Genomic DNA, 12,207 nt, shown 5'->3' with positions numbered 1-12,207 from the left:
CTCAGGGAAAGGTGAACTGGTGCTCTCAGAAGCACTGCTGGTAACGCATTACATGAAAATGTTATTTTCCTGAGCTTTTAATTTCGTTTCATCTTCTGTCGCCTTGCCTTTTTCCCCTTGGTTTTTTAAAGACCCTTATCTATAAAACTACTGTCAGCTCGGCATGACTGTTTTCTCCACTAATACGATAGTGGAAGGGGCAGAAAGAAAAAGAAAACCTCACTGGAACTTATTCGACATTCATCCAGCATTTGCTGACTGCCTAAGATATGCCAAGCACAATTCAACCCCACGAAAATGCAGGTAGATATCATTTCAGTCTTCACGAAGACCACGGTTGTGAACCTAAGCCTACGTTTCTTGTCCATACGATTTTTTTTATTCAGTCTCCCATCATTCGACAAATACTTCTTGGGTCCTACTATGTGTGAGACGCTGCTCTAGGTACTGGAAATACGGAATTGAACAAAACAAAGATGCCTTTCCTTGGGGTTTACATTTGACAGGTGGGTGACAGGCAATACTTTACCCCACTCCCCACCCTCCAACCTAGAGCTGATTTCCTTTACTTGTGGAGTCTCTTGATATTGTAGTATCTCTCCTCTGACCATTGCTACCATCTGCTAGGTATATCTAAGTTGACAAAGAGTGGGAACCAGATCTCAACCATCATATCCACCATGCTACCTAGGACAGGGTTTATAAATGCTATCGGCTCAATGAATTCCTAAGTGCATCTTATCACAGAAGCACAACCAGTATAGCTAAAGCAGGTGGAGACCCACAGAAAGTTGAAAATGCCTTTTTCGCTCCCATTATCCAAAGTCAACCAAGCAGCCAAAAGCTCGACGGGACTTCCGTCTGCTCACATCTGCACCCCGGCCTGCCTTCTCCCCTTGTGGTTTAGAGACTGAGATGAAAGGGAAAGAAGAGGACCACATTGCAGATTGCGCCATAGGTAAATTTCGCAATGGGATTCGTTACAATTTTTTCATCCTCAGGAGATCATTCTCATTCAACAGGGGGCCATAATAGTATGAGGAGAGATATAGAAAGTTCAAAGCATGTTTGGGAAATTATGGAAAACTCCTTACGCCTAGAGAGTATGTGTGTTTATGGGTGGGTTGCGGGGTGGCTGGCTTTTAGATATAAAGGTGGAACATCCCCGTGGAGATCTTATATGCCACATCAAGAAGTTTAAACTTCATTGGAAAAGAGAGGGAGAGCCATCGAAGATTTTAAGTGAGAAGACAGCATGATTAGTTATATTCAACACTAGGCTTTTAGGGAGAATGAAGGTTTGGAGTGAAAGAGAAGGTTTGGTGAAGGAAGAGCAGCGTGAGAAGGTAAGGGGGCAGTGAGGCCAGCAGGCCAGAGAGGGGAGAATGAGATGGGACTGACCACCGCGGCAGTGACCATGGGCGGCTCTGAAGACGGACCGTCAGAACTCGGGGGTGAGTCTGGGTCGAAGGTGAGGGAAAAGAGAGGATGCAGAGAGGAGACTAAGCTATAAACTGCTAACAAAAATAGAGGACACAAATGAAAAGGAGGTTTCATGAGGATAGTTATGACCTTGATGTTGAACCTGAAGGAAATCCACCTGGAGATATCCAGCAGGCGCTTGGATAGCGGGGCTTAGGGGCTTTATGGAGGCGTCAGAGTTGGACAAGCGAGCGCACAGTTGCTCCGAGCCCCAGAAGAGACACACTGGTCCGGGGAATGCACAATAAGAAGAGAAGAGGCCCTGGGCAGAACTTTGGGGGACTGTACTGTAGTGAGGGAGGCATGGAGCGAGGGGAGGGAGAGGGAGGGCAGTCAGTGAAAATGAAAGAGAGTAGTGGGCCTCACGTCGCGGAGGGTCAGAGTCGCCCAGCGATGCTCACCCAGATTCCTAGCCGCTCACTCAGCAAAGAACCAGACTCAGCAGGCCTGGGGTGGGGTCTGAGAATGCACGATCTGAAGAATATATCCCCTTCCTCATCTACTGATGCCTAACAAATTACCCCAAAACTTAGCATCTTAAGTCAGCGACAGTTTGATCTCATAGTTTCTGCGAATCAAGAATCTGGGAGCAGCTTAGCTGGGTGTCTCTGGCTCAGGGTGTCTCAGAAGGTTGCAGTCAAGTTGTCTGCCAGGCTTCGGACGTCTAAAGATTCACTTGGGGCCAGAGAATCTAAGATGAGTGTCCTCATCTTGTGGTAGCTGACTTCCCCTAGAACAGGCGATCCGCAAGAGAAAGGCGGAGACCACAATGTCTTCTATGACCCAGTCTCAGAAATCTCATTTGCCATTTCTGCGAAAGCCCTTTGGTTACACAGCTGAGTCCTATTCGTTGTGAGAGGAGAGGTCACAGGGTGACAAGAGACAAAATAAATGTACAAGGCTGACTACCGTAAGTAGACTACACTCGGAGTTACCTTCATACAAGTAGCGCTCAGAGAAACATCAAATGGGAAAGAGAAAAGAAGAAGAAAGAAAGTCAAAGAAGGTGGACCGCAATGCCAAACAGGACAGAGAAATCAAGATGAGGCTGAGGAGAGGCCATTAGATCTGGCTTCTGGGGTATCGTGACCTTCTCAACATGAATGCAACACTTCTAGAGAAACACAACTTTCTTTTATGCATCTCATGGCAAGAAATATAATTTACTTCACTGCCTGTATACGAGTACACGATGTACTACTCATATATGGAAACAAATGTTATAAATATTCACAGAGCCCCCACTGTAGCCCTACAAATGGTCCCTATCACCGAGGAGAGGGGTCGGTGCTCTAAGGAGCTCGAAGAGTGGGCGGTACGGGGTCTCATCCAGTCGTGAGGTCAGGGACGAAGTCTCTTCGACCAAAGCGTGAAGAAGGAGCCCCGTGCCACATGGCGCACAGACACAGCCACCCGCGGTTGCCGAGATCCTGCCCCAGCCCAGCATGTAGGTGGCTTCGAGTGAAAAGAACAAACACTGTGAGCTTCTTCCATAGCGTGATGAGCCTGCTGGATGCGGAGGCTGGAGCCTCAGTGGGCTGAGGGTGCCTGCCCTGCAGATAACATCAGCGAAGGAGTCGCAATGCAAGACATGTTGCGACACGTGCAGAGTCAGCAGCCACGGCCGGCCGGCCATCCACCGGCTGACCTCCCTCCACCGCACAGCCGTCCTCCCTCACTCAGACCTTTCAGGGAAACGAAGCTCCTCGGAACTTAAAAACTCCAGACTCGATTTTAGCAAAACAGAAAACAAAACGCTCCTCGGAACTTAAAAACTCCAGACTCGATTTTAGCAAAACAGAAAACAAAACGCAGGACTTAAAAAAAAAAAAAAAACTTTTTTAAGTTTCAACAAAGCACATTCTTTTTTAAAAAGAAATATTTACTATCATATCTGTGTTACATTGAGGATAAAGAAGTAACTCTAAATGGGATGTTATTAAGTGCAACTGTTTTCCCAAGTTTTCATTGGAAAACCTCTTCCTGTGCTTAACCTGACAAACTATGTGTGGTCATATTTCAAAAATAAATAACTACCGAGTGATCCAGGAAATGCATTCTGCATCTTACGGTAAAAGTGAACTCACTTTCGGCTCTGAACGTATTTCTCTAAGTCCTTCCTTTCGTCATCAGAATTCGTTCCTTACTATCTCCTGCCTTCAGTTGCATTAAACTCACAAATGTGAAAAAAATACCGAAATCCTAACAGGCCCCCGACCTAGCCATGTTTGAAACCCTGCTCGCTTGTCCACGCGTGGTTCTCTCCGGCTGTGATCGTGCGGCACTGGCTCAGAAGGCCACGCGGGGAGAGCTTAGGAGCGAGGCGGGTTCCAGCCCAGCTCCACCTCACGCAGCTTCCTGACCTTGGGATTCTCTCTGATCCTCAGAAGAGAACGGTCCCTACTTCATCTTATTGTGGTGGGGTTTACACATCAAGAGCTAAGAGCAATGTTCTGACACATGCTTAATAAGTGTTGGCCATCGTTTTTACACTCACGAACTCTCATACACATGGAATACTTGTATTGTAGGTAGCCTGTTGCCATGGGAACTTGACCTTCATGTTTCCAGGCTCTTATCTCACTATTTTCTTTTCTTTCTTTCTTTCTTTCTTTCTTTCTTTCTTTCTTTCTTTCTTTCTTTCTTTCTTTCTTTTTCTCTTTCTTTCTTTCTAAAGACATATATAAGCTACAATTTCCATTCTTAGTACCGTATTAACATAAGTTTTCATTTACTGCCCTGGGTGTTCGCATAAGTTTTTTTTTTCTTTTACTGTTTTGTGGGTCTGGTATTTTTAACGAGCCCGTATCACACAGACACATGTGGAGAGTGGCCCCGTTCTGTCTTCTCAGATACTGTGACTTGGGGGCATCTGTTTTCCTGTACAGTAAGGAAAAAGTAAAGTTGGGGCATGAAAGGACTGAATTCCTGTGAAATTGTACTGCAAAGCTGAATTTTGAAAATTAATAATTTACCCTATCATCCAGCCATTGAGGGGAAAAAAAAAAAAAAAAAAAAGCCTTCTGACCAAAATATTACCTTCTTAGAAAAGGGTGATTTCAAAGCAATACATTTACATAAAATAAAAATTACCTAGATGTTGAAAGCTTTCATTACAGCATGAATATTGGGGAAACTCAATTATGGAGAGCAGCGCTGTCAGTAGAAATATACTGTGATATATATAACACATATATGCAACTTTAAGCTCGCTAGTGGCCCCATTAAAATAAGTAACATGTGAAATTAATTTTGAAATGTATTTAATTCAGTCCACTGTATTCAAAATACCACCTCAACAGGCAATCAATATAAAAAAGACATTAAGATATTTTACCTTTTTTTTCTTCATGGTAAGTTTTTGAAATCCAGTGTATATTATACACTTACAGCTCGCGTCTGTTGGAACTACCCCTGTTCCAGGGCTCACACCCACACGTGGCCACCGCCGGCTGTGCCGGACAGAGCAGGTCTAGCTGCTTTCTCCCCCTTTGACCCATACAAGAACTAGGAGCTTTACGAAGAGGTCGAAATTGAAGTCACGTCACTAACTGACAGCCACTCTGAGGAAGGGCTCAGAGTAGTTTTATTCCATCGGTTAATTTGAACTGTGGAAGCCGAACACATTTTGCCATATTTTCCAAGCCTCCAAAAAATGAAGAAAAAAGGCCCAGTCTTCATTTGGCAGAAGGCCCAAATTTTAAGGCCTCCAACGAAATGCACTGAGAAATTTCTGCCAAATAAAAAGGAGGCTGATTGTACTTAGCATCGAGGGACTGCTGGGCAGCCTAACATTTGCAAAACGTCTCTTTCATCTGCCTCCTGGACGACCTAAAGGTGGCTTCACATTCCCAGGGGTCTTAATCAGATGCTAAAGATGCAGGTGAGAAGGCCTGTCTGGCTCCTGCAGCCGTGCTCCAAGGCCTCACCTCCCCACCAGGTTTATCATACTAAAGGTGTCTCTTCTCAGTTTGTCAGTCTCTTCCAGACATTCTGTTTGCTGTTCTCTGTGGCGTTCACTTGTTTTTAAAGCTTCTTTCACCTGATTTCCAAGATCACTGTTTTCAAGGTCAACTAGAAAGAGCCGCCTGTTCACGGACACTCACCATCTGCCCAGGCACCCGGGTTAGAAACCCTCTTGCTCCAGATCAAATCCATCTTCAAGTCCTTGTCCCTCAGTCTCTGAACGGTCCCTTGGAGCTATCCGTCCATGTCTCCCTACCCGTGTCTGGGTTTACACGTCCTGCTGCTCACCTGGATTACTGAATCAGCCTCCTGATTGGCCCATTGTCTCCAATTTCCCTCCTCTTACTCCCCCCACTATATCTTCCACACTACTGCCAGGGTGAGATTTCTAAAATATAGCCCCAATTAGGTCACCTTTATGGTTTGAAGACTTTTATTCAATCCTCACTGTTGTCTGCACAATGGATTTAACTCCTTTTATGAGCAGAACCTTAAATTTTCTCAGCGTGATGAAACCAGGATATACAATATAAAATGTGAGCTGCTCTGGGGACAGAGGGTAAAGGGCAGAGCCATAGGCCTCAGAGCCTGTCCTAAAGCTCTCCAGCCCCATCCCTTTGGGGCCCATGGCAGCTGCAAAGAGCCCTGGATCTCTCCGGGCAGGTCGGATCCCACTGCCTGCTGGGCACCTGTGCTCCCTGGCCTTGAGTTCAAGGCCCTATGGAATCTGCAACCAGCCCACCTTCCTAGTGATGACTTTTTCCTGAAAGGCTCTCCGCCCATGACTGCCAGGACATCAGTCTACTCTATTCCCAGAAGTCTTCCTTGGTCCTCTTCCCCAGTCACTCCACGCAGCCTGCCTGTGCTAGCTCGCCTACTCCTGGCTCTCAGACAGCTTTCTGTGCTTCTCTGTGGCAGGAAATGGCCCGGCACTGGCCAGAGCCACATTTGGTTGTGTTTGGCCGAGTTTCGACCGAGAGATGTGACCCTCAGGTATCAGCACAACTCAGTTCATGCCTAAACACTTCCTAACTTAAAGTTAAATGATTCCATTTCAAATTTGATTTACTCTTTTTTTTTTTTAAAGTTGCCTCCTTGTAAAAATTACATCACAAAATAATATCTCGAACACTGGTATAAGGGATGCCGATAAAAATCTAGGGTAGAAACCACTTCGTACCCTCAGCTATGAAGGTGCTAATGGCTGCATAGGAAAAACACACCCACGCAGAGCGGGCCCGTTGGGAGGACGACTCGGTCATTCTAGTCAAGGCTGCTGACACCTGGCTTTAAGGACATGTCTGCCGAGACCCTCCGGTGTACATCTGATCATAATCTTCTTAAAAGCATGTCATCTTAGGCAGCTCGGGCTGCTGTAACAGAACACCGTAGACTGGATGGCTTCAACAACAGACACTTGTTTCTCCCAGTCTGGAAGCTGGGATGCAGGTGCTGGCACACCTGAGGGTCTGCTTCCTGGCTTACAGACAGCCACCTTCTAGCCATGTCCTCACAAGGCAGAGCGAGAGGAAGCTCTGGTCCTTTCCGCCTCCTGTAAGGACACTGATCCCATCGCGGCTTCACCTAAACCTAATTACTTCCAAATACCAACCCGCTGGGGGTGGGGCTTCAACACTGGAATTCCTGGGAGGCGGGACACAATCATTTGGTCCACAGCACAGGCACCAATTCGAAGCGCATTTCCAGAGAGGCAGCATGATGTCATAGAAAGGGAAGTGAATCTGAGGTCGAAACGCCCACCACTGACCTAGTGACCTCTGGGGAAACGAGTTAAATTGGCCAAGTTTTGGACTCGTCTTCAAGAAACGTTGTCAACACTACGGGCCCTGCCTAGTTGGGGTTGCTGAGCAGCTCTACGCAGATGTAGGTAAAGAGGATCGGGGTGAGTAAATACTTTTCTTCTTTAAGGAGTCGCCCTCTTTGGAGAATGTCATCCAGCGCTGTTTCCTCATTGCACCCCAGAGAAGGGAAGTGACTTAGCCAAGATTCACAGGATGGGATGAACGTGACAGAGCCTGGGGGTTGCCCCTCCTAGCACGCCAACCTTTACCTAAACTGTTTTAGGATTACCTTAATTCCATTCTTCTTTCCTTTAAACTAGGAATCTATAGAAACGTTTGTAAACCCACATGTTAAGTCTTACCATCTTTAACTGAAGCCTAGCAGGACATCAAGGTAATATTTATTAAATGCATTCAGGTGCTAAACTCTTGACATATAATTTTATCTGACCCCCAGGACAGCCTGGAGTGCTGGTGTTATCCTGGCCCTTTCTCCACCCCACTTTTCCGGAACTTGGGGGTCAGGAAAGGTAGATAACCTGCCCAAGACCACGCGGGTAGAAAGTGGCAGAGGAGATTCAAACTCAAGTTTGCACAACCAAATCCAGTGCTTTTTCGATTAGCTCAGGGTGCCTCAACACGGAAAAGTAATCTCACAAAATTGGAGGAAAAGGTATACATACGTACGTATGTACATACATACATACATACATACATAAATGGGTTTCGGAACTGTTCATTGATGCTGTTTCTGAAATGTGCACACAACACTCATATTTTGACAAAAACAGTAACTGTCAGATTAGGAGGGAAATAGACTAGCCTTTTCCTGTTCTACAGTTTAAGAGTTAATGGAAACATCCTTCAGACTTGCTAACAAGGCGCATGTATTAGTGTGTGTCCACAGCCACTTAATTCTCATACTCCGTAGGGGTGCACAGAGGTAGGGACGTGACCAGAGGCTAAGACTGACTCAGAGGACTCCCCACCCCACCCCTCCCGCCACTGCACCTCAACCCTTCCCTCCACATTCCATTCTGGGGATGACCCTTCACCTGAGTGCGTTTAAAAGACTGCTGCTTTAAGGTGTACACATGTGAGATCAAACTCCTGCCTGAAACACTGGTGGGGGGGCCACTATGCACCCTCAGCTTTAAGGGTCACCCCTGATTTCCTACAGCCCCCCTCTGCCCGACACCCTCCGCCAGCCTCCTGCCCCTCCCCCTGGCCCGCTCGCGGTAGGGGGTGCTAGAGAGGCCGGGGGGGGGGTGCTAGAGAGGCCGGAGGGCTGCCAGGAGGAGGCGGCGCCAGGCGCATTGTGAAGTGGCCCTGGCGTCACAAGTGCACGGGACCCCGGGGATCGGAGGGCGGGGACGTGTCTCGGCAGCGCCCCCTGGAGGCCCCGGGACCCTGGCTCAGACGCTGGGCGCGCCGGGAGGCAGCATGGAGGGCTTCCGCCACTTCTCCGCGAGGCCCTACCCGGACCCCTGGGAGCCCCCGCTGCCCCGCGGAGACCTCGCGTCCTCCGAGAGGCTGTGTGGGCCCCAGACGGAGCCCATGGGGGGCTCCTGGGCCGGGACTCTGGGCGAGTGGGGCGAGGCTACGGCACCCTGGTCACCGCCGTGCTGCTCCCCCACCCTGCGGCCTCGCCGGCCGCGGTCCCCTGACTCGCTACGGGAAAGCCGCCACCTGAGAGATGTGGCCCGGAGGCCCCAGGACCGCGCCAGGAAGCACCGGACCCGCAGCAGGCGCCTGGAAGACGCCTGGGGGGAGCCAAGGACCCAGCCCCAGACGCTGGGGAGCAGCAGGCACAGCCCGGCCTGGGCGCAGCAGTCCCAGGTGCCACCCCAACAGCCCCAGCCCTGCCAGCACTACCCTCCAGCCCACGGAGATTCACCTTCGCCGTACCCCGAGGGCGCTTACACGCCCCTGAGTGGACCTTTGGGGGCAGAAAATGGGCAGAGTGGAGACCCGTGGGCAGTGCCGGTCTGCAGAGGTCTAGACCGCTGGTCCCTTTCCTCACTTCCCACCGAGAAGTCCCCTGCGCCCGCGCAAGAGTTCAGGACGCTGTCCGCTTGTGCGTACACCCCGAAGCGGGACGGTGGTGACCGCGTGGCGTCATTAGCCAGCCAGTACTCCCAGCCCTCAGTCTCCAGCAAGGAGTCGCACACTCAGATTCTCAAGAACAAGCTGGAAGAGGCGGTAATGTCCTCCAGGGACCAGAAGATTGTGGCGCTGGTGCTGACCCGACTCAAGAAGGCGCAGAGGATGCGGGAGCTGCAGCAGCAGGCGGCTGTGGCCTGGGAGGAGCTGAAGCTCTCGGATCAGAAGGTCCAGATGACCCTGGAGAGGGAGCGCAAGCTGCTCCTGCAGCAGAGCCGCGAGCAGTGGCAGCAGAAGGAGCAGCGCAAGGAGCAGTGCAAGGCTCACCTGAGCTGGGAGCAGCGTGTCCCACGGCTGCGGGACGGCCAGGCCAAGAACGCCGTCCGGCAAGAGAACCAATGCAAGGTGCAGGCGGAGGACCGGGACACTCGGCCCCAGGAGAAGCTGGAGAGGGCCCGCCCCGAGGCCGAGCACAGGAAGCAGTGCCAGGCGCAGCGCCTGCAGCAGCAGGAGAAGATCCTGCAGGCCCAGCGGGAGCAGAGCAGCCTGGAGCTGCAGAAGAAGCTGGAGCAGGCGTGTCACAAGAAGCAGCTGCACCTCACAGAGGGCCAAAAAAAGGTCCAGGAGGCCAATCTCAGCTCCCTGGTCAATTACCAAGCCCGCAAGGTCCTCATGGACTGCCAGGCCAAGGCGGAGGAGCTCCTGAGGAAACTGTCCCTGGAACAGAGTTGCCAGCGGTCCCAAGAGATCCACCAGAGCCTGATTAAGGAGCGCCACCGAGAGCTGAGGGAGAAGGCGCGGAAGGAGGAGCAGCAGTTGCAGCAGGCCAAGTGGCGCGCGGAAGAGTCGGAGGAGCAGAGGATGGCGCACAAGCGGCTGCTGGTGGAGCTGGCCGACCAGAAGATCCGGCAGGCCAGGGGCAACGTCCGCAGGAGCGTCAGGGACAAGGCGCAGCACATGCGAGAGCTCAACATCCTGCGGGAGAAGAACCATCACATCCTGAAGCTGAAAGCCGAGAAGGAGGAGAAGTGCCACGTGGAGGGCATCAAGGAAGCCATCAGGAAGAAGGAGCAGAGGATGGAGCAGATCGCCCGCGAGAAAGAAGCCACCTTGGAGGAATTCCAAAAGATCTCCCGGGCCTCCAGGAGGGACGAGGTGAGAGCCCTCACCAACAGCTTCTTTGATCAGATGGCGCAGGAGGCCCAGCTCCAGGCGGGTCAGCAGAGAGGGGACTACTGAGACAAGATACTGCACAGCCCAGGCGGCGACAGTGATGTGCGGTGATGAGATTCGTTTTATAATCTGACTATAAGTGAACGCTGATTTTAAAAAAAAATTATAAAATTGCTGCGATTTCCTCTCATGAACTAGTTTATCGATTCTTTCGGATAGTTGAGAGGGTGGAGAAAGAAGTTTGGGAATTTTAGGAAAATGACCTGCCTTCGTAAACGTTGGTTTAAACAAAATATGCATTTAGCTCTCAGGTAAACGTAGAAGCACACGTCAGGTGCATCTTGGAGGAACCAGTAGGAGAAATAGCCCTTTGTCACATCTTTTCCTGTCCCAGAAGCTATGAAAGGGTGAAGTTATAAGAAATCTCCAAGAATAAAAAAAAAAAAAAAAAACATATTCGGGGAGGAGAAATGAGGGGAGGGGAGAGCAGGTGGATTTCTGCAATCACGCAGATTTGGGAACTTTGCATACTGCATTACCTCTTGGGTATTTATAGTGCACGTGAAAATTCTGAAGGCTCTGAAAAGTCCTGCAGCAAAGAAATGTGTTTGTTTAACCTAGTGTTTGTCACACAAACTGTGGAGTGCTTCCTTTCCACGGAGCATTCCACGGAACAGGTGTTGTGTGAAAGGTTTCTGGAAACAGCCCCCGGTAGTTCCTCCCAGATCATGCCTTCCTTTGGCCTTCCCTCTCTGCGTTGATGGAAAACGTTTACAATTCCTTCCGCACTAGCGCGTGAAGCCTCCACCACGGCCATGCTGCCCAAGAGCTCCCTGGAACACTTTGGTCCGATTCTTCTTTTTCCCCTCTTTTGGGCACTTCCGTCCAGTCTTTTGGAACAAAGACCTATTGGAACCCTTCTCTTCCTTTCTATTTCGCCTCTCTCTGCAGGAGGCGTATGATGTCATTCTGTCTGCCCACGCTGTGTCTAATTAACCCGACCAGGCTCTGAATGAATGACTAAGCATGCATGATTCAGGAACATGACATTTTAAAAAATAAGCAGCCAGAGCCAAGTAGACTTTAACCCATCACTTCTCATCAAAAAATTCTAAAGGTTTGTTGTTGTTGTTTTTTAAGAGCCCCCTAATGTAGCATGTATCTTTAAAAGAGAGAAAAATAGAATAAGCCCCATTGGCAGATTTTTGTCATATTAGTATTTTGGAAATGACGTGAAAGGTATCCTGGCAAGGGGATTTGTTCAGAGGTCAGTATAAGTGTCATATTCTCATCTTATTTAGAGGAAACTGAGCCCTCCCCCCCCCATTTCGTTTTCTTCCCCTGCACTAGAACCCCCTCCACCTGCTGTCCCCAAAGAGGCCTGCTTGGACCTCACTCACTCTTCTGCTCAAAAATGAAAGGGCTCATATGTGTTGCCTCAGTTTCTGATCTTAGTCTCTTCTCTTTGCCCAAATTAATCCTGGTTCTATCCAAATGCCACGTGTGCGGCCAGCATTCTGGGATGGAGTTTAAGATGTTTCAGGTAGACCTTAACTGAATCTAACTCTTCCTCCTCATACAGTTACGAGACTTTGGGGAAGTTTCCTCATCTGTAAAACACAATTATAATTTGTGTTTCAAAGGGATGTTGTGAGGGGTGATTACATAAAATAATCAACAT

The 12,207-nt window shown here is 49.4% G+C and overlaps 1 protein-coding gene across 1 annotated transcript; it reads left to right on the top strand.

Annotated features, from left to right (window-relative positions):
- Positions 1 to 8,604: 8,604 nt before the first annotated feature.
- CCDC185 (coiled-coil domain containing 185) lies at positions 8,605 to 10,962 on the top strand. The gene has a single exon (XM_016122666.2). The coding sequence runs from the start codon at positions 8,694 to 8,696 to the stop codon at positions 10,590 to 10,592; it is 1,899 nt and encodes a 632-aa protein (XP_015978152.1). The 5' UTR covers positions 8,605 to 8,693; the 3' UTR covers positions 10,593 to 10,962.
- Positions 10,963 to 12,207: the final 1,245 nt, after the last annotated feature.

Source organism: Rousettus aegyptiacus, unplaced genomic scaffold (assembly GCF_014176215.1).
Source record: "Rousettus aegyptiacus isolate mRouAeg1 unplaced genomic scaffold, mRouAeg1.p scaffold_m13_p_18, whole genome shotgun sequence".
Classification (NCBI taxonomy): domain Eukaryota; kingdom Metazoa; phylum Chordata; class Mammalia; order Chiroptera; family Pteropodidae; genus Rousettus; species Rousettus aegyptiacus.
The sequence above is the reverse complement of the archived record's forward strand: the minus strand, read 5'-3'. Positions and strand labels throughout refer to the sequence as shown.